Raw genomic sequence first — 21,699 nt, 5'->3', positions numbered from 1 at the left:
CATGTCAGCATTTGATAACACGATTGTCCTGCACAGGAAACAATGTAAAGTTAGTGACTATGAGAGTTAAATATATACTATGCATCAATCGGAACAAATAATTCCTGCTTTATACAGTCAGGAACAGCTGTTCAATCCCTCATGGATTATAAGCTTTGTGGCTGTGCTTTTCTCAGCCAGAGAAATCATGCGTCCGGAATCCTGACATCTAATAACTATACTGCTTAACAATCATTAATTATTTAATAAACCCCACTTAAACTTATAATTCCAAAAAAAATGTAGAAAGTAAACACCAGCAACTTGTGGTCAAAATATTAGCAACTTTAATGTACTTTTCTCTCTTAATTCGACCAGTTTTACAGTCATTAACCCAGTGATAAAGTACTGTAGTTGTGTTAAAACATGAAGGACCAGAGAAAATCTCCAGTCAATAAATTAAGAATATTTTAGGTTATTCAGTTAATCTGACCGAGAAAAACACATTTTACACATTTATATTTTTGACAAATGATTTTTTTTTGTTTTGAAGGTGAAATAAACAAGACATTTTTGAGTCAGCATTCAGTCGTTCTATTTCAACAGATACACATATATTTATAGCATAATTGTGCGCAGATACAGGTAGAATGATTAGAAGGCAAATTATATTGTCTGTGCCTTTTGGGGATATGACAATCACAGATAACCGGCAACATTCTCAAATGCTGTCTTAGTCCATATCCTGTACTCGTCTGCAAATCTCAGCTGTAAACTCTGAACATTTGGAATTTCCACCAAGATCTTTGGTCAAAACCTAAAATAATAAAGCATACACATGGAACAAAAATAATTTTTTTTTGGTTTAACACACATTTTGAATTGTTTATTTCTAAATAAATTGACACTATTTTAATTTATTTTATACCTTCTTGTCTCGAATTGTGTCATAGCAGGCAGTCTCAATTTTCTTGGCATATCCGTGCAGTCCCATGTGCCGCAGCATCATCACAGCACTCAGGAGCAGAGCAGTAGGGTTGGCCAGGTCCTTTCCAGCAATATCAGGGGCAGTTCCATGCACCTGTGGGAGACACACAAAGTTATAGTAGTGAAAACTGGATATACAGTATTGACTGAAACTGACAAGAAATATAGGTAGACATGTGTGCTTCAGAAATTAATTAATGTGTAGCTATTCAGAACAAAAGAAACATGACATACCGATTCAAATATGGCAACACCATTAGCGCCAATGTTGCCACTAGGAGTCACTCCAAGACCTCCGATTAGTCCAGCACATAGATCACTGAAATAAATCATCACATACTAGAATGACACTCTGCTGGCCAGGAAATAGATATATAGAGTAATCCAAGAATGCCTTTCTTCCACATAAATCATAATTACACATAGTTAGATTATAATATTAGAACCAACCTCAATATATCACCATACAGGTTGGGCATAACAAGCACATCAAATTGAGTAGGATCCTGCACCATCTAAAAATAAAACGAAAAACACAAGATATAAGTGACTGAGACACCAGCAATGAAGTCACGGTCATGACTCCAAAATGAGCAATTTTCATTAGGAGAATGTGGGCAAAATGGACTGCAGTTTTTCTTCCCCTACACTTCGCTTAGTTGTAACAAAATGTTGAGGGGCATTTTACAAAGAGCAAAACTGGAACTGAATAAGCAGCATGAATGAACAGCATGTTTCAGGTGGATGTGATTTTGAAAAGATTAAAGGGACAATGGTTAGATACTAACGATAATAGATAATAGCCAGCTAGGAGTCAGAGAAGCAAAGTGGTTCAGCACAGGTTCCAAACAGATCTTGAAAACTGCATATTTATTTCTGGGGGATATTTTCGTAGCATAGTTGAGGGTGTCCATCCTTAATACATGTCAAGCAGTAAAAAGAAAAGTAGAAGTCTGGTAGCTCCATCATTTTAACAATCAAATGTCCCACAATCTCATCTAGCTGTTTTCTACAGCATCAAACCATAGACGCTGACAAATTTACAAAATTAATCTGAGTAAATGTGAAAGTAACCATTAGAAACAAATGCTCATTTCACGTCCAATGTCCAATTTAGCAGTTTAGCGAATTTTTAGGGATGTTTATTTAATTTGTTTCATCTGACTACTGCTTTAGCTCAAAAAGCTAAGCTGTGTCGTTGTAACAAGAGGTAAACATAATAAATGCTGCTCCTAAACCATAGACGATGGAACCACTGTTATTATTTACTACTCAATGCGTAGAGTTAAATAAATACATACATTCAGACACACTGTATCCAGGTACATTTCAGTGAATTTTACATCCTTGAAGTTCTCAGCCACCTCTCTGCACTTCCTCAGAAACAGGCCATCAGACATACGCCTGTGGGACAGGATAACAAGCAGAAGTTACATTTTGGTAATATTTATACATACATGCCAGCTGTGATTAAATATCAGGTGTCACAAGCATTTCTTATATTCACACAGTTTATAAAAAATATACACTACCAGTCAAAACTTTAGTCACACCTTCTAATTCCATGATCTTTCCTGATTTTTATTTGTAAAACAATGCTGAAGCCATCCAAAATATGCAATGATCGCCTTTGACCAGTTGATAGTAAGGTGTGTCTACTACTTATGCTCTGTAAAAACCTTTGGCTCTAATCTGAGGTGCTGTTAATTGGTCATTTTTGAAGTTTGTAACTCTAAATGAACTTCTGCAGCAGAGGTAAGTTTTGGTCTTGCTTTCCTGGGATAGTCTTCATGAGAGACAGTTCCATCATGGGGCTTGATTTTTTTTATTTATTTATTTTTACAAATGCACTTGACAGTGCTGTTCTTGCAAGAACTATTCCAAAACAGCTGACCTTTGGATCCTAAAATAACTGACTGTTGTTGTTGTCACTTACGTAATTACCTAATACCATGCGTGTTATTTCATAGTTTTGAAAAAAGATTATATTGTTCTAGAATGTAGAAAATAACTTCAAACTTGTGTCCAATCATTTGCCTGGTACTGTATTTTATATATTCTTTTGGAATATACATTTAATTACTGTGAAACACATAACAGCCAGATGACAAAAAGCAAACTGACATGATGTTGGCCTTGTGAACAGCGGTTACACTGGTTCTCTGATTATTCCTGGCGTACTCGAAGGCGTACTCAGCAATGCGACGGCTGGCTTCTTCTGTAATCAGCTTAATACTCTGTACAACTCCATCTACAATCTGCCAGAAAACAGGAAAACATTAGGCAAACAGCTACTGTGATGACTAACCATCCAATACACTGAACACAGTCCATCACTTCCAAAGGGTTTACAAGAATTGGATAGCAGAGACAAGAGCGCTCTGACCCAGATCTAAAGTTTAAGGTTTAACACAAGTGTTTTTGTATGAATCAGACATTGTGTATAATATATACAGAATATAATATATTACAGAATTTGACACATGCTCTTGTGAGAAATAGATGGAGAAAAGTGATAAGGAACTTGTGCATGTTCACTGGAATCCAGATAGCAATGTGAAGTCTGATTCAGAAAAAAATGGACAGACAACACAGGTGTTGAAAGTAGTGCCACGATCCTTGAGCCCCTAAGGTTGAGAGGTTAACAACGCAACTCTACCTAGACATTGTTCCATGCTAAGTGCAACCCTTTATGGCAGCAGTCTTCCCTAACAACAGGGACCTCTTTTAACAGAATAATTCACCCTGCCATATTGCAAACACTGATCTAGTGGTTTAAGGAACGTGATAGAGAGTTTGAGGTGTTAACCTTGCCACCAAAATTCCAAGATCTTGATCTAATCGGGTATCAGTGGGAAGAGCTGGATAAACAAGTCCGAAACATGGAGGCCCCACCTCAAAATATACAGGACTTAAACGCACCAGACATTCTAACGTCTTGGTACCAGGTACTGCAGCACACAGTCAGAGGCCATAGAAACTAATTTATTTAATTTAGGTAATTTATCTAATTTTGATTTGGAATGAATTAGGGCTGAAATAATTCCTCAAGTACCTGGAGTAAAAGCTTGCATTATGTTTTTCCGCAATTATTTGTTTGGCGTAACACAGTGTGCTTACGAATGCAAGCTGCCACTAAACACCGACGAAGAAGAAGCGCTTACGTCACCAAAAAAAGTATCCACTGCAAAATGGAAAGGAGCGATAAAATTATCAGCGAGCCAAGAGAAGAAGAAACCAGCGAGAGAAAATGACAGAAACTGTCAGTAAAGGCTTATGTTATTCCTGAGCTGTAAATTTTTAAACTTTTAGTTCTAAAAGTTAAGTTGCAAAACTTAGTGTTTTTGTATAATTATTTATTTTAATGCGTGTGTGTTATGCGCTAAAATGCCCCTCCACATAATCTCTATCAAATATATTAGGACACCACAATCAAAAATTCATATTATCATTATTATTACATCTATTATATTATTATTATCAAACATATTATTACTATTATAATTAATCCTAGGCACCTGACAAATTAATACACGAAAAATGAGACACGTAATACAAATTCTCATATAATGTTTATTTTGTGGCGTATTTTTTTTGAAGAGGTTTGTCATGTAATACAAAAATGTTTACACTAAATAAATATTGTTTATGATGAAAAATTACACGAAACGATTTTTATTATAAAATAAGCGATATAAAAATATACATGTATATGAAAAAAATATATAATTTATATTGCTTATTTTATAATCAAATTTGTTTGATGTAACTTGTAATATTAAACCTATAAAATTACCTTCTAATATAATATTTGAGAGATTATGTAGGGGGGAGCAATCTATGGCAGGATGGCATTTTAGCGCATACCACTGTGCCTTAGTTTTTTTGATACTTATTTGAAATACCTTTTTAGTTTTTGCATCTGAGAAAGAGCTTTAAAAAAATAATGTATGGCACTGTAATCCACTTAATTCATCTCAGTCACTTTAAGCTATTCCTTGTATTGTGAATAATGAAAATTTTTATTTTTGATAAAATGCTGTATGCATTTAAAAAATAAAAGTAGATAAAAAAAAAAAAGAAAACCAATTAATCTCATATTTTACATTGCTGTTTAATTAAGCAAAATTACATTTTATCCGATTACTCGATAAAATTTTTGGTAGAATACTCGATTACTAAAATATTTGATAGCTACAGCCCTAGAATGAATACAGTATTTATTATTTACTGTTACATACCACATGTTCAATTCCACTGTACTCTCCCTCAGTGTTTTCTCTGATGGTAACCAGGTCGACATCTGTGTAAGGTGTCTTGTAGCCCTCGATGGACACGCAGGGACGCACGTTGGCATACAGGTCGAATGTCTTTCTAAGCAGCAGGTTCATGGAAGGATGGCCAGCAGCAATAGGGGTCTTCAGAGGTCCTAAGCATCAGCAGTCAGGTTATGAATAGAACAGAAAACATAATAAGAAACTAAGATTTGGGGAAAAATGAGTGTGAATGTACCCTTCAATCCGATTTTGCTTCTGTCCATTGACTCTTTGGCTTCAGGAGGGATCATCCATTTTCCCCCAGGTCCTTTGATAGCAGTCACATTCCTTTCCTCCCATTGAATTGGAACCTACAATTAAGAAAGAAAAAGGAGCTGAAAGTTGTATTTAATTTCAGCACATGCCATTACAACAGGAGTCACAATTCAAGGGTGGCAAGATATAATGCATCACGTATGCGCTTCTTGTTTTGATGCAAGCGTCACATGATCACAACTGAGTTGATGGTTTTTCTCTCTCTTGCGCTGCGGACTTGTGGGCAATTGTCTCCCTTGCTCGATCTTGGTGCTCGTCTCTCACTGGTATAATGAACATCCGTGCGCGCATGTACTGTTTGCTAGAACACTGAACACTCTCTCTAATGGGAACACAGCTTTGTCGCGATTCTTTTCAACGGTAAAGTGCAGGTTAATTTGTTTTATTTTTACTTTACAGCAGTGATTCTGTTAGTGTGCGCTCATGGGAGTGTCATTATTGATGTTCCTTGTTAATTTTTCTGATAAACCAGTCTTTCCGTTAATGTGTGTGTGTGTGTGTGTGTGTGTGTGAAACTCAAATAAGAGAGGAAAAAGGGTTACTGTGTAACAGTAGATGAGACGAGAAGAGGGAGAAAGGGGTTCAATTCCTCCTCTCTTCTTACTTTAGCTTCACACACATACACACAGCGCATGAAACGGAAACACTTATCTGTCGAGATGTATTTTTACTTTTTTTTTAAAAGTGCAGGTTAATTAGTTTTATTTTTACTTTATACAGTGGAACCTCGGATTACGAGTAACACGGTTTACAAATGTTCCGCAAGACGAGCAACGATTTTTAATAAATCTAACTAGAAACACGAGCATTGTCTTGGTTTACGAGCACAGAGTATTATGTTTTATGCATGCACTTCTTGTTTTGACGCTGAGCGTCACATGATCACAACTGAGCCAACGGTTTTTCTATCTCTTGCGCAGCGGAATCGTCTCCCCTGCTGGGTCTTAGTGCTCGTGTCTTACTGGTATAATCCACATCTGTGCACGCGTGTACTGTTTACTATAACACTGTGACTACGTGTGTGTGTGTGTGTACTGTTTTTTTGTAACACGTGTGTGTGTGCGCGAGTAAGGCAAAAGAAATTCTCAATACAAAGATTAAAAATCTATTTTCTTCCTCATCGCGGTGTGTGTATGTCTGCGCGTGCGAGCGTAATTAGACACTGTGCCGGCTGTGTGTGTGAAACTCAATGCACAAAAACACACGCGCGCACAGAAATGAAGGCAAGAGACACACACTCTGCTCTCTGAAGAAACTCTGTCGCAAATCTTTTCAGAGGTAAGGTGCTGAGTCATTTCTTTGTTTGTTTTACTTTACAGCAGTGATTCCGTTAGTTTGCGCTCACACGAGTGTCAGCGATGTTTATTTCTTTTTTTTTTTAGATAAAACAGTGTAACGGAAGAGAGACGTTGATTTATGACCGCTGTTTACGCTGTTTATATAATAATGTAATATGAGGAGGGGGCGACAGGAGGGGCTGAAAGCAAGAGTCTCCACTTACTCTAGCCTCCCCCCCCACACACACACGCACACACAGCGCCTGCGTGCACAAAGGAAAACGCATATCTGCCGGGATTTCTTTTTTACTATTTTGAAAGGTAAAGTGCATGTTAATTTGTTTTATTTTTACTTAATATTTTGTATTAATTATTTTTATGTACAGTGGACCCTCGGATTACGAGCTTAATTCGTTCCGGAAGTGGGCTCGTATTCCAAAACACTCTTAAACCAAATTTAATTTTCCCATAGGAAATAATAGAAACTTAAATTTTTCGTTCTACAGCCCAAAAAAATAAATACATAAATATAATTAATACAAAATATAAAGTAAAAATAAAACAAATTAACCTGTACTTTACCTTAAAAAAATGTCAAATTAAACCCTGACAGATAAGGGTTTTCGTTTGTGCATGCAGAGTGTATGTGTGTAAAATTTTTTAAAACCATTTAAAAATTAGCAAGGAACATTCCTAGTCACACTCACGTGAGCGCATACTAACAGGATCACTGCTGTAAAGTAAAACAACAACAACAACAACAAAAAAAACAAAACAAATTAAACAGCTCCTCACCTTTGAAAACAATCGCGACAGAGAGAAGTTTGTGTGTTTATTTGGCAACCTGAGAGGAGGGGGGGGGTGGTGAAGGGGGGCTCGCTCGCGTTTACAGCCTCCTTCTCTCAGGTTGCCAAACAAACACACAAACTCTCTGCCTTACACAGACACAAACACGCACACTCAAAAACACTGCAAGCACTAAGACCCAGCAGGGGAGACGATAGGTCTCGGCTTTACAGCTCCCCTTCTCTCAGGTTGCCAAATAAACACACAAACTTCTCTCTGTCGCGACTGTTTTCAAAGGTGAGAAGCTGTTTAATTTTTGTTGTTGTTGTTGTTTTACTTTACAGTAGTAATCCCGTTAGTATGCACTCACGCGAGTGTGACTAGCGATGTTCCTTGCTAATTTTTGAACGGTTTTAAAAACGGTCTCTCCGTTAATGTGTGTGTGTGCGCGCGCGCACGCACATCTCTCTCTCTCTCTCTCACACACACACACACACACACACACACACACACACACACACAGCGCGTGTGTGTATTCACCCAGCAGGAGAGACGATTACCTACAATTCTGCTGAAAGAGAGAGAAAAACCGTTGGCTCACTTGTGATGACGTAACGCTCGTTGTTAAAACAAGAAGCGCATGCGTGAAACATGATACTCGGTGCTCGTTAACTAAGACAATGCTCGTTTTTCAAGTAAAAAATTATAAAAAATTGTTGCTCGTCTTGCAAAACACTCGTAAACCACATTACTCGTAATCCGAGGTTCCACTGTATTTATTTTTTTGGGCTATAGAACGAATAATTTAAGTTTCCATTATTTCTTATGGGAAAATTTTATTTGGTTTACGAGTGTTTTGGAATACGAGCCCACTTCCGGAACGAATTGTGCTAGTGATCCAAGGTTCTACTGTAGTGCAAATGCTTTGCGTAGAAACTAACTGGTAATACTAGTAGATTCGGAAAACTGGCTTAATGCAGTAGGGTCCAGTTAATTTTAGTGACATGCAAACTTTCCACTAGTGGTGGAAAAGGAGAAGGAATTACAGACATTTCTGTTTGTCTCTTACTTTAGCTGCTTCAAATATCTTTGCCACAGCTGTGGAGATCTCAGGACCAATTCCATCTCCTGGAATTAGGGTTACAGTTTGCAGCTAAAAATCAAAGAACAAAAACATGAGTTAGTGCCACATTTAGCTTAGAACGAGGACTCGTTCAATCCAAATATTTAATTGTTAAATAGTTTATTAGGAAAATGTACTGAAAACAATAGAATATCATTATAAAATCCCTGTTTTTGAAAGCACAAATAATTAAGCAAGCATTGTTTGAAATGACTGTCAAAAATGACTGATTTTTAGATGAATTAGGTGGATCAAGAGTATGATAAATGTAGTGGTATTGACTTTTTTCAAGCAAATTTAAGTGCTACCAGAAATTAATGCTTTTCATGTCCTCTGTACTCAGGCTTTATCAACGTGGACTACTGTAGAGTGCTTTATTTATTTATTTATAATTGTGTGTGACACTAGCTGAAAAGCATAGTAACAGCAAAAATGATAAAAGCCATGGCTAATTTGTGCAATTGTAATTACCCATCACTTGTTTGTTAAGCCTAGCAAAAAGGTTTTTATACAAATTATTTATATAAATAATGCAAGACTTTGCTGTCTGTGTAAAGAATGCCCAAAAGCTGCACTGGATACCAAGCAGACAGTTTCCATGACAACACCACTCAGAACAACACTAGGTGAACTACAATAATGTTTGTTATCCTAAAAAACCTTCCAGGGACTCTCATTACATATCTTAGCAAAGTGAGTTCAGCAGCGCAGGTAAATGGCATAATGTAACATTTAAAAAATAATCCAAATTGTGTTTTTTTTTTTACTTACTCCTCTGGAAAAAGTTTTGGGTGTTGTTTGGCTTGTCAGTGCACCCAAAACACGGGACAGCTGGAAAAAAAAAAAAAAACATTGGCACAGGAACAAAGCGTAGTACTTCATTAGAGCCAAGAACTTTAGATGAAAGTCAAGCAGTTACATGAGCATTGTTGGTTTATGATGACACTGCACCACCATAAATGTATAAGAGAATGATTTATAAGGTACAGACATGTTTTGTATGGTGGCACAGAGTTTTGACTAAAGGGTAGTGCATGTCTATGCAAGCCAGTGCTCATATATTTAAAGTTGCTGGAGCAAGCAAGTTATTGCACAATTTGACTGTTTAATATAGAAGTAAATACTTCACTCTCAGCCAATCAGACGTGGAAGTATTTTCTGCTTAGCATGTGTCTTGGAATTGGCAGTAATACTGGTTACTCATGTTTATGGCTATGCTAGATGCTTGCCACTTACATTCTAAAGACTAATAGGTCAAAAAGAATGGCAAAAGTTACTTATGACAACGATATATGTACAAACACACCAGGGTATATAGAGATAAAGCTGTGCTTAGGAAACAGGATAAGACTTAACTGCGGAATTATCAAGCTATTCTTTAACATCTGGTGAAGGTATAGTAGTAGTATGTGAAACAAGGTTGTGCCATCTGTCCTGGTCACTCAAGTAGAAGAGTTAAAAAGGAAAATAAGAAATTATATGACTTTTAGGCATGGAAATCACAAGGGATGATCTGATACATTATCATGATTCCCAGATGCTGATTCAATTCATATTGCGATTCTAAAACCATCTTGATTTAATAAATATCCTGATCCGGTATTTATTTATTTTATTTTTTTCAGATTTTCTTACATTTCTTAGCAATTAACTGATGTTGGTCATTAACTATATCTGAATTGCTTGTCTGCATGTGCATGACTTTATACATTGCTCTTCTGCCGCGTGAACATGGTATTAAATTACTGCCTAAAAAAGCATGTGTTTTAACAAAGTGGCCACCAAATACAGGTGTTACACTTTTCCTAGAAAAACATTCACAGAAACTGAATAAAAAATAAAAAAAAACTTGTGTCCTTTAAAATCCTTTATTCAGCAATGTATATATTGGTGGTGGCACAGTGGCTTAGTTGTTAGCATAGTCGCCTTGTGTTTGATTCCTGCCTAGGCTCCTGCAAGATGTCTGCATGTTCTCCCCATGCTTGGTGGGTTTCCCTCCGGGTACTCCAGTTTCCTCCCACAGTCCAAAGACATGCAGGTTAGGCTAATCTGTGTTCCCAAATTGCCTGTAGTGTGTAAATAAGTGTGAGTGTGTGCCCTGTGATGGCTTGGCGTGTGTGCGCGCGTGCTCTGTGACTGTCCAGGGTGTACCCCGTCTCGTGCCCCAAATCTCATGGGATAAGGCTCCAGAATCCCATGTTTATAGGATAAAGCAGTATAGACGATGAGTATTTGATATCTATTAGCTTATTCATTCATTTGTCTGACTTGTACTGGTAGGATGTACTTCCTACAGATTGTCCGTTATCCTGAGGAAACCATCACACCAATACTAATAAAAGCAATAAAAAAATCTATCACTGATTTAGTATAAGAAATTTTATTCTGCCTGATCACATGAAGCTACTGTAAGCCCTGCGCTTTCCTCTGACCACTGAGGTACTCACTGCATCACTACTGCAGGAGACAAGCAGCATTCTCTCTGCATCATGGACTTAACAAAGATACAGATCTCAGACATCAGATACCGAACTCAAAGCACAAGCATCAGTCCGCGAGCAGTGTGTACAGTAGTGTGGTGTGGTATCTGAGCTAAGAAGGGAAGAGACACGCTTTAGCATCTTTGCTAATTCTGCCGGTGTGTGACAGAGGAGAGCTAAACGAGGTAATTTTCAGCTAGCCACCAAGACTCAAAACGAGAATTTAACAAGACAATAGATGTATGATTTGATAACCCACTTACTGACAGATCAGTGTTGTCAGACGAAAGTGATCGATAATCCTGAGTTAAAGTCGTTAAACTGTACTCGGTGTCAGAGGAATGAAGGACACGAGCGCGCGCACAGGGCCCGTCCTGACATCAGATACAGATATCAAACTCTACACTCTCTCACATTTCTGTTCATTTCTCCCTCACACCAGAGCCGCAGTGATTACCCACTGGCATATCTTATGTACTGTATCTGGTGTCGCTAGCTAACGCTTCGTCAGTGCTGTACAGCGCAGTTCTTACCGTTGACCTCCACGCGTTCCCAGCCATCTTCCGGGAGCAGCCGAGAATCTGAGAGCTTCAACGCAGAAAGCCAGCGCGCGCTTCATCCTCAGCTGGGGGGAGGAGGAAGGGGCTCACGGGTTGCCATGTCGTGTTTTTCACATCTGCAGTCCTTAACACTCACTCATCTTCTATACTGCTTTTATACATTTACATTTAGTCATTTGGCAGACGCTCTTATCCAGAGCGACTTACATTTTTATCTCATTACACATCTGAGCAGTTGAGGGTTAAGGGCCTTGCTCAAGGGCCCAACAGTGGCAACTTGGTGGTTGTGGGGTTTGAACCTGGGATCTTCCGAACCGTAGTCCAATGCCTTAACCACTGAGCTACCCCTGACCCATATACCGCAGGGTACACCCTGGACAGGGTGCCCATTCATCGCAAGGCACACAACACACTACTTTGGGAACGCCAGTTAGCCTAATCTGCATGTCTTTGGACTGTGGGAGGAAACCGGAGTACCCTGAGGAAACCCACCAAGCACTGGGAGAGCATGCAAACTCCATGCACACAGAGACAGGAATCGAACCCGGACCCTGGAGGTTCAAGGCGACAGTGCTTACCACTACACCACTGTGCCGCCTAGTCCTTAACACAGCATAGTTAAACGCAATGGATAATGGACATAATAATATTCATTAATTTCTTAGGTCAGTAATTTCATCAATGATAATACACTATTTCTCAGATGATAATTAAGATTTCATACAGACGACCGTCAATATCGTCGGTTCTTGATTAAATCAGATTTTTCCTTAAATCCAAAATAAAACCTTGGTAAGATAGTCATATTAATACATTATTTTTTGTCTATACAATTACAATAATGCAAAAGGGGTTGTACTCAATCTGGCAACCATAAAACGCTGCTGCAAGTTGAGAAAATAAGACTAGCAGACTTTTAGCCTCGCATCCCCTGCTGGACTGGATGTCACTGTGCAATCATAATCTACAGACAGATTTTAGATTTAAATGTGCCTAAAGTGAAAATATCACTTGGAATGTAGTTCTGCAACCCATCTCAAATTTGCCATGTGAAATACCTTTTATTTGTAGAATGAGGGTGAATTCGGGTTTAGTAGGACATCAATAAAATTGTTACACTTAGCAGTATATGTTTTTTGGACTGATGAGTGAAAGTGTGCAATTTTAGAAATAAAATGACATAATTCATGGTGCAGCTTATAAGGATCCTGTAGTAGAAGGATCAAACAGTAGGCCGACCTTAGAGATATTTAGATGAGAAAAATTACACACAGTACCAGTCAAATGTTTCAAATATTTATTTATTTATTTTTCATTCTAGAACTTTCATTCTAGGAATTTTTTTTACACTATGAAATTATACAGTACATATGGCATTAAGTAATTAAAAAACAACAACAGTCTTATAGCTGTTCTGCAAAAGTTCTTGCAAAAACAATATTCATTGTCAAGTGCATTTGCAAAACTCAACAAGCACCACGATGAAACTGGCTCTCATGACGACCATCCTAGGAAAGCAAGACCAAAACATACCTCTGCATCAGGGGAGATGTTCATTCAGAGTTAAATTAACAATTAACAGCACCTTAGATTAGAATCGTTGTGAAGGCTTTACAGAGAATAAGTATCAGACACACCCCACTATCAAATGTTCAAAGCAGATTATTGCATATCTTGGACAAACACCTTCAGCATTCTTTTGCAATATAGAAAGAAATCAAAATCAGGAAAGACCAGTAGGAATTTGAAAGTGTGTCCGAACTTTTGACTGGTATTGTATGAATTAAATATTATTTTTTCAACCAAGAGGGGAAATGGGGTTGCTGCTAAGGTTGTTACATAAACAACCAGTTTTTAAATTGTATGTATCTTTAGGCACTTTGCTGCCTGTCGCAGTCAAATATTTGTTCCTATTTCTTTGTATTTAACCTACATAAATTAAATTCAATGTAATTTAAATTGAAAAACTGAGGTTTGATTCAAGATGTTTGTATATTACTGTAAATGAGATATTTTGCCTCCACATATGTTCAAGACGCATATGGATATGCCTTCTTTTTTTTAAAATCCCAGTTTATCTGAATAAAACTTTTTATAAGGACCCAAAGAGAAACTGTGACGGTTAGCTGGTTTATGAATAGAAGGTACAGTACACTAGAACAGCCACAAGATGGCGATGTATCGGCTACTATCATACTGTAAATCTAAAATAAGTGAAATGATGGAGCTGAAGTCATTCGATAAGGAACAACTGTGACACAATCAGAGTATGACATCACAGTATGCATCACCTCACGGTCAGCAAAGGAGCAAAGGTACAGACTTAACGTACAAGCACCATCTGTGAATCTGAGAATCGCCACCTCACAGTCTCTACTATGATGTAACGATGGTGTAACAGTATAGGGTCTGTGTATAAAAACCTGAATGTACAGTAAGAGACTGCAGTCAGCAACACGTGAGACAGGGAAGCACATCTGCTGTTGGTCATCTCAGGGACACAGGGAAGCACATCTGCTGTTGGTCATCTCAGGGACACTGATGGTGTGATACCACCGCTCTTTACTTATACAAAGGACTGATTATCACTTGAATCGGAGTTATTTGATATTTAAATTAAATGCTATTGTGCTTAATACAAGAGAGAAAGTAATTTATGCTATGATTATCTAAGTGTATTCACAAAAAAATGTAATATGATGTGCATTACATGTTTTCTAAACGGTTTATGGAATTGTATGTCTTAGGCTTAGGTAAATAATTTTGCTGTATTCTTTTACATTTTATTTAACTAATATTTATTAGTAGTGATTAAACTATTATTAGAAGTTATGATTTACTTATTTATCAGAAATAGTGATATAGCTTTTTTGTGTTTTTTTTTCAACGTTATCGACTATTGAATCTACTTTGAACAATTGTTGTGTAACCTACAAGCTGTCAGACACAAGAATTAAGTGATTCCAGAGCTGATCCTCATGTCCCCTGTAATGGCCTTTTGGCTCTAATTGGCTAATGGCTTTTTTTTGAGTTTGAAGCAGAAGCTGATGTGTAAATTCCCAGATAACTTGACACATACACAATATTTTTCATTCCCTTTTACTTCATGTTTACTCTGCTATGTAACACTGCTGTAAACTGTAATCCTTACTTTTATAGTTAAGTTTTTCCTATATTTCTTTGTAATTGTAATGGTGTTAAGCCTTTTTTTTTTTCTTTTCCCTTTTTAAACAGCGAGAAACTTTAACAAGGCAAAGCAATTTCCCATCTGGGATTAAAAAACTCTTTTAATCCTCAGTTTAGTATCTTTTGCCAGTGGTTTCTCTTATCTGCATTGCTTAATGCTTAGTACAGTACATTTGCCCAGACTCTACATAAAATTAATGATGGTTTCATATAGAAAGTCATTTGTATTGTAAGATTCTTTGCAGAATTTGACAAACACAATAAAAAATTATACATTATCTCTTACTCTACTCATCAATAGGACTGTTGTAGCATTTTTGGTTTCCAAATCACATTATATACTGTGTGGGACTATTTATTTTACTGAATAATGTGGCTAAATCTGCACTGCTGGCGAAGCAAGTGAAAGGCTTTTTCAGCAGGAAAACCGCCTTAATGTTAACATAGTAGTCTAGCCAACCAGTCTTTTGTAAATGGTTTCCTTTTGTATCTGGTGTATAGTACCCCAAATAAAACACAAATTGTACAAATTCTATTTACAAACAATTTGTGTAGGTTCAGGTAAATGTGGTTTATACATCATACAGTCAATTTCATAAAGGAGCATAAATCATGTGACAAGAATGCAGTTGTGCAAAAGGTGTTTTAAAACATTAATAGGTATATTCATTTATATAATCAATTCAATTAGTGTTACTATAGATTTGTATTCTATTTTGAGAACCACGGTGAGAATACAAAACACCAATCCAGCACACACACACATGCACACAGTAGAGCAGCCAGTATACCTACAGTGCATCCGGAAAGTATTCACAGCACATTACCTTTTCCACATTGTGTTATGTCACAGCCTTATTCCAAAATGGATTTTTTTTCCTCAGAATTCTACACACAACACCCCATAGTGACAATGTGAAAAAAGTTTACGTGAGGGTTTTGCAAATTTATCAAAAATAAAAAATGAAAATTTACATGCACATAAGTATTTACAGCCTTTGCTCAATACTTTGTCGATGCATCTTTGGCAACAATTACAGCCTCAAGTCTTTTTGAATATGATGCCACAAGCTTGGTACACCTATCCTTGGCCAGTTTCGCCCATTCCTCTTTGTAACACCCCCCAAACTCCATCACGTTGGATGGGAAGCATCGGTACACAGCCATTTTAAGATCTCTCCAGAGATCGGATTCAAGTCTGGGCTCTGGCTGGGCCATTCAAGGAAACTCACAGAGTTGTCCTGAAGCCACTCCTTTGATATCTTGGCTGTGTGCTTAGGGTCGTTGTCCTGCTAAAAGATGAACCGTCGCCCCAGTCTGAGGTCAAGAGCCCTCTGGAGCAGGTTTTTATCCAGGATGTCTCTGTATATTACTGCAGTAATTTTTCCCTTTTTCTTGACTAGTCTCCTAGTTTCTGCCGCTGAAAAACATCACCACAGCATGATGCTGCGACCACCATCCTTCACTGTAGGGATGGTATCGGGCTGGTGATGAGCGGTGCCTGGTTTCCTTCAAACATGACGCCTGGCATTCACACTAAAGAGTTCAATCTTTGTCTCATCAGACCAGAGAATTTTGTTTCTTATGTTCTGAGAGTCCCTCAGGTGCCATTTGGCAAACTCCCAGCTAGCTGCCATGCGCCTATTACTTAGGACTAACTATCATATAGGCCTGATTGGGGGATTGCTGCAGAGATGGTTGTCCTTCTGAAAGGTTCTTCTCTCTCCACAGAGGACCACTGGAGCTCTCACTGAGCGACCATCGGGTTCTTAGTCACCTCCCTGACTAAGGCCCTTCTACCCCGATCGCTCAGTTTAAATGGCTGGCCAGCTCTAAGAAGACTCCTGGTGGTTTTGAACTTCTTCCACTTACAGATAATGGAGGCCACTGTGCTCATTGGGACCTTCAAAGCAGCAAATTTTTTTTTTTTCAGATTTGTGCCTCGAGACAATCCTGTCTCGGCGGTCTACAGAAAATTCCTTTGACTTCATGCTTGGTTTGTGCTCTGACATGTACTGTCAACTGTGGGACCTTATATAGACAGGTGTGTGCCTTTCCAAATCATGTCCAATCAACTGAATTTACCACATGTGGACTCCAATTAAGCTGCAGAAACATCTCAAGGATGATCAGGGGAAATAGGATGCGCCTGAGCTCAATTTTGCAAAAGCTGTGAATACTTAATTTTTTTTTTTTTTTTTAATAAATTTGCAAAAATCTCAAGTAAATGTTTTTCATGTTGTCAATATGGGTTGTTGTGTGTAACAGTTTAACATTGGGGAAGGTTAGAATCTGACAAAATGTAGGCAAAGTGCAAAAAGCAAAAACACTGTAAAATTGCGAAATAAAATAAAAATAAATACACAATAAAAATTAAATAAGGACTGTATCATAGGAAAACCAAGGGTGGTCAATAAATACAAGCATAACTACAAAACAACAGATATTTCTCTTTGCCATCTAAAAAGCCAGTACTGTTAAAAGCAATATCAGACCTTACACAGCTTTGTGTGACAATCTCAAATCTCAGTTTGAACATCCTGAGTCTCCAGTCTATAAATGTGAGGTCAGCAGTGGAGGTACAGTAACTAAAACATTGTATTCCAAGCACTAAATATTCAAGAGTTGTGGCACTGGTGATGTGTGTGCAGTAGAAGCTTATTTCAAACAGAATACTGCTTTGGTGGGTTTTTAAGGCCAAGTGTCCTCTCAGTTTGTGAAATTGCATGAGCTGCTCTTCTGTTTAGCTGCCTGCATTCATGAAGAACATCTGTTAAACAAAAAGGTAACAGAAAATAAGGCACCAACCAACATGTCTAACTAATAACTGTTGTGTGTTAATATATCCTTATACTTTATATACTGTAGAACTTAAAATATAGCACTGAAACAAATATCAAATGAAATAAAAGGTATTACCATTAAATTGTTTGTAGGCTTCTTCAACAATGGCATTATTTGATCTTTTTATCTCCCAAAACCCATCTTCCACCCATGGCTTACAGTCTGGCACTTCTGGCAGCTGGCCATTTTTATACATGCCTGCTGTAAAGGATAAAATATTGATATCAGAGCAACTGGATTTAAGCTTTCGCAAAACGATTATTACAGGTATTGTCGTATTTACCTAATTTCCATGTGTAAATAGTAAGAGTAAGCTCATTTCTTCTTTTCTCCCCAAATTTCACATTTAGTATTGCATAAGTTAGCAAAGAATGCAGTTAGACTAGAACAGAAACCTATAGAAATGTTATAAAAAAAAATAGCCTATAGAACTGATATCATTACTGATATCATTACAGTTTACTCACACGTTTAAAATGTAAATACAAAAATATTTTACAATTAGAAGTACCTTTTATTGTGTCATCAATGTCCTTGCACAGTTGGTACAGATCACTTCCACGTCCAACCACCCGCTCCCCTGCAGCAATGCAAAACAATTATTTGCATGCTTATTTGGCTGACTGCTTACATTTTATTCATTCCAATGATATGGGGCCCAAAGCAAAGCTGCCTCACCATCAAACACTTTGATGTTTGGAAACAATTCAAGGATTGTGTTTCTGTATGCAGAGTTCTTGCAAACTGGGAAAAATGAGCACATCGAGTTACATTGTCAGGAAAAAAACAGACTTCACATTCAAGTTCAAAGCAATTTAGCCTTAAATTGAAGATCTAACCTGAATTAGTGTAGTTGTAGGTGTTGTCCTTCAGCCGAATACTCTCTAATTTCCGTAAAGTCTTTAAAGCATGGAGGCTATCAATGCTATAGGTTACAAAAAACAAGAATAAATTTAGATATAAAGAAAGAGAGCACTAAAAAAATTGATTGCAAAGCAAAATACCTGGAAATAAGATTTCCTGCCATGTTCAGACTTTGTAGACTTTCACAACTAGAGAGGGGCTCTACAAAATGACAACAGATGATAATACATATTAGATTCACAAACCTGGTAAATTACCACAGTTTTAGCAATATACATTTATACTCGCTTACCTATGTTGGAAATCCTGTTAGCTGACAGATTAAGCACAAGCAGGAGTCGAAGTGATGCAAGAGGTGCTAGATTTGTAATATTATTTCCAGAGAGGTCCAGCCTTTCCAAGTTTATACATTCTCCAATGCATCCAAGATCATATATTCCTAAAACACAAACAATCATATCCCATCCCCACAGAAACTGTTTAACAAAGGGAAAACAGTGTTCATACAATTTAAAACAAGGACAGTAGGAAACCTACCTAGACTCCTTAGTTTGAGAAATAAGATGGACTCCAAATCAAATTCCCCAGTTCGAGACTTCAGGAGCCCAGGAGTGATCTTTGCACACTCTGTTTCTGCAAAGGAAAGAAAAATTGTGAAATTTTAAGAGCATGTGGTGAAATGGTAAAGAAGAAATGCCTGCTTGTGACTTGTTGAAATTTAAAACATTAGTACTAAAAAAAACTACTGTATGTTCAGTGACAGAAAACAGACAAGATATCATTTGATACTTCACTTTGCAATATCCAACTACTGACTTCACTGACATTAATTACAAATATGTGGGAAAAGAAGACGAAGGTGTAATATTCTTAAACTGTCTGTGTATATGGGTAGCACAGTGGTGCAGAGTCACTGTTTTGATACTGTGCCTGGATGGAGACTGGGTGGAGATTTTCCCCGTGTTGTGTGGATTTTTTTTTCTAGGATGTCCAGTTTCCTCTCACTATCCAAAAATCTAATGAGTGGATTGGATTCTCTAAATTGCCATTTGATGGGAGTGTATGTGTGTCAACATGTTTGTGTAGACAGGTATCTCATCTGGTGTTCCCGAGATAGACTCAAAGTCCCCAATGATTAGGGTAAAGCTCTTACTGAAGACAAATGAAACAATTAATGTGTATAATATTGCAATATAACAATACTTTTTATATTTATCCGCACTAAACCTTCTGTTGGTCGTGCTGTCTCATCAGCTCTTTCCTTCCAAAGCTAATGTCTCACCGTTACTGCTATGCAGGTATTTGTAGCTGCAGTGCGAGCAAAAATGAGACGCCCCCACTTGTGATTTGAGTTGAGTGATTTTTTTTTTTTGTTGTTGTTGTTGTCTGAATGTGCTCATTACAGTAAGATGCTTATTGAAGAGCTGAAGACTAAAATTCAAATTATTTACACAGGACTGCTATCCAAGAACATTGTGAACTTGCATAAAAATGCACGTCTGCACACTTCTGCCCTCACTGCCGACACTCTGCAAAAACTTATTTTTGAAGTGTTAAAGTATCCTCCCAACAGTCCTGATCTCGTTCTGTTGGACTTTACCCATTGGTTCCCGGAAAGCAGCTCTATGAGGATGAAGATTCACTGCGATGAAGAAGTGAAGACAGCGATGCATTTGTGGTTTGCGGCTTGATACATAGCATTTTTTTAAAAGAGGGAATGATATACCTTTTCCAATGTTAGATGAACACAGTATATTGTCAAAAGGAGATTATGTCAAATAATTATGTATTTATCCTTTCTAAAAGGTAATTAAAATAGAATCTACAGCCAGAGAGAAGTTGATGTATGACTCATCCTGGTAGATTATATAAAACTAGGTGCTGCACAATAATTGCTGATACACATCAGTCAGTTTAATTCGTCAGGAAAGAAATAGCTGGAAAATGTGTCTTCAATAAATTATCAGTTAAATTAATCCAATGTGCTACCGACCAACGTAAACACTATGGTGTACTCATCACTGCAGCGAACGGACTGGCACTTCCAAGCTACAGAAATGAGCTAACACGCTAAAGAAGTACTGACGTGGCTGCCTTGCGAACATGTGATTTTAAGGGGCTGTAATTCACTTACCATAATCTTTGTCCCTTTTAGCTTCCATACTGTATTTGTCCCAATTCATGCAGTCATTAGAGGAGAGAGCCACTAGAGGTCATTTGTCTGATCTCTTTAAGCAGTCGGACGCTGTGCTAATGCTGTAGCACGCCCTGGGTCTGATTCAAGCGTGTTTGCGTTTTCTATCTATTTCATTTTAAAAGTCATTTCATTCCATATTTAATTCCAGCCAACAATATTTAGATATGTAAAGACTAAATCTATCGTTCACATGTTAATAACTCGCACAGAACACACTACTATATATATTTTACATCACCCGGAAGTGCCTGTCTTGTTTTTTTTTCTTCTTCTGTGTATCTACGCTGCTTGGTTACTAGGGTGATGTCAAGGACCCTAGCTACGTCAGCTGCCGTATACCTCAGGGCAGAATAGTACACACTGCTTAAAACAGTAGTATAGTACGCATTAATGCTATTCTCGTGATATTTATCACGCCGTTGTGTATATATATTTTTTAAAGTCGTAATTCGGTCTGCTTAATGTTTTAAACATTTTATTCTGAAGTTAAATCAATTGAGTACTTAATTATCACTCACTCATTGTCTTAATCATGCTTATACCGCTTAATCATGTATACAGGGTCTCGAAACTTATCCCAGGAGGCTTAGGGCACAAGGTGGGGTACACCCTGGACAGGGTGCCAATCCATCGGAGGATATACACACATACAGTACCCACAATCATTCACACACTACGGGCAATTTGGGAACGCCAATTAGTCTAATCTGCATGTCTTTGGACTGTGGGAGGAAACAAGACTGCCTCAGGTTATACAGTACTGCATTTTTGAAGGATTTTGCATTTTAATGCGAATTGAGACGTTTTTCATTAAATTACTTTAT

At 37.6% G+C, this 21,699-nt stretch overlaps 2 protein-coding genes across 2 annotated transcripts; both read right to left on the bottom strand.

Annotated features, from left to right (window-relative positions):
- Positions 1-309: 309 nt before the first annotated feature.
- Positions 310-11,878, bottom strand: idh3a (isocitrate dehydrogenase (NAD(+)) 3 catalytic subunit alpha). The gene is made up of 11 exons (XM_053515501.1): positions 11,758-11,878; positions 9,516-9,575; positions 8,691-8,774; positions 5,479-5,593; positions 5,208-5,395; positions 3,091-3,224; positions 2,268-2,370; positions 1,417-1,481; positions 1,201-1,285; positions 908-1,060; positions 310-796 (listed from the first exon to the last, which is right to left on the bottom strand). The coding sequence occupies exons 1-11, from the start codon at positions 11,782-11,784 to the stop codon at positions 713-715; spliced, it is 1,098 nt and encodes a 365-aa protein (XP_053371476.1). The 5' UTR covers positions 11,785-11,878; the 3' UTR covers positions 310-712.
- Positions 11,879-17,230: 5,352 nt separating this feature from the next.
- Positions 17,231-21,128, bottom strand: lrrc61 (leucine rich repeat containing 61). Its single transcript, XM_053488314.1, has 9 exons — positions 20,813-21,128; positions 19,216-19,311; positions 18,971-19,117; positions 18,819-18,879; positions 18,654-18,739; positions 18,493-18,558; positions 18,326-18,394; positions 17,890-18,015; positions 17,231-17,740 (listed from the first exon to the last, which is right to left on the bottom strand). Exons 1-9 carry the CDS (start codon positions 20,859-20,861, stop codon positions 17,634-17,636), a joined length of 807 nt encoding a protein of 268 aa, XP_053344289.1. The 5' UTR covers positions 20,862-21,128; the 3' UTR covers positions 17,231-17,633.
- Positions 21,129-21,699: the final 571 nt, after the last annotated feature.

The sequence above is a fragment of the Clarias gariepinus genome, chromosome 2, assembly GCF_024256425.1.
Source record: "Clarias gariepinus isolate MV-2021 ecotype Netherlands chromosome 2, CGAR_prim_01v2, whole genome shotgun sequence".
Classification (NCBI taxonomy): domain Eukaryota; kingdom Metazoa; phylum Chordata; class Actinopteri; order Siluriformes; family Clariidae; genus Clarias; species Clarias gariepinus.
This window is presented reverse-complemented; position numbering and strand designations above follow the sequence as displayed.

Bases quoted from the DNA above. Each gene is read 5' to 3' on its own strand.
- idh3a (XM_053515501.1), bottom strand. From the start codon at position 11,784: ATGGCTGGGAACGCGTGGAGGTCAACG. The intron at 9,576-11,757 runs GTAAGAACTGCG...TTTTTTTTCCAG, and splicing joins GGAACGCGTGGAGGTCAACG to CTGTCCCGTGTTTTGGGTGC. The intron at 2,371-3,090 runs GTCAGTTTGCTT...CCTGTCCCACAG, and splicing joins GTTCACAAGGCCAACATCAT to GCGTATGTCTGATGGCCTGT.
- lrrc61 (XM_053488314.1), bottom strand. From the start codon at position 20,861: ATGAATTGGGACAAATACAGTATGGAAGCTAAAAGGGACAAAGATTAT. The intron at 19,312-20,812 runs GTAAGTGAATTA...TTTCCTTTGCAG, and splicing joins TAAAAGGGACAAAGATTATG to AAACAGAGTGTGCAAAGATC. The intron at 17,741-17,889 runs GTAATACCTTTT...TTTGTTTAACAG, and splicing joins AGCCTACAAACAATTTAATG to ATGTTCTTCATGAATGCAGG.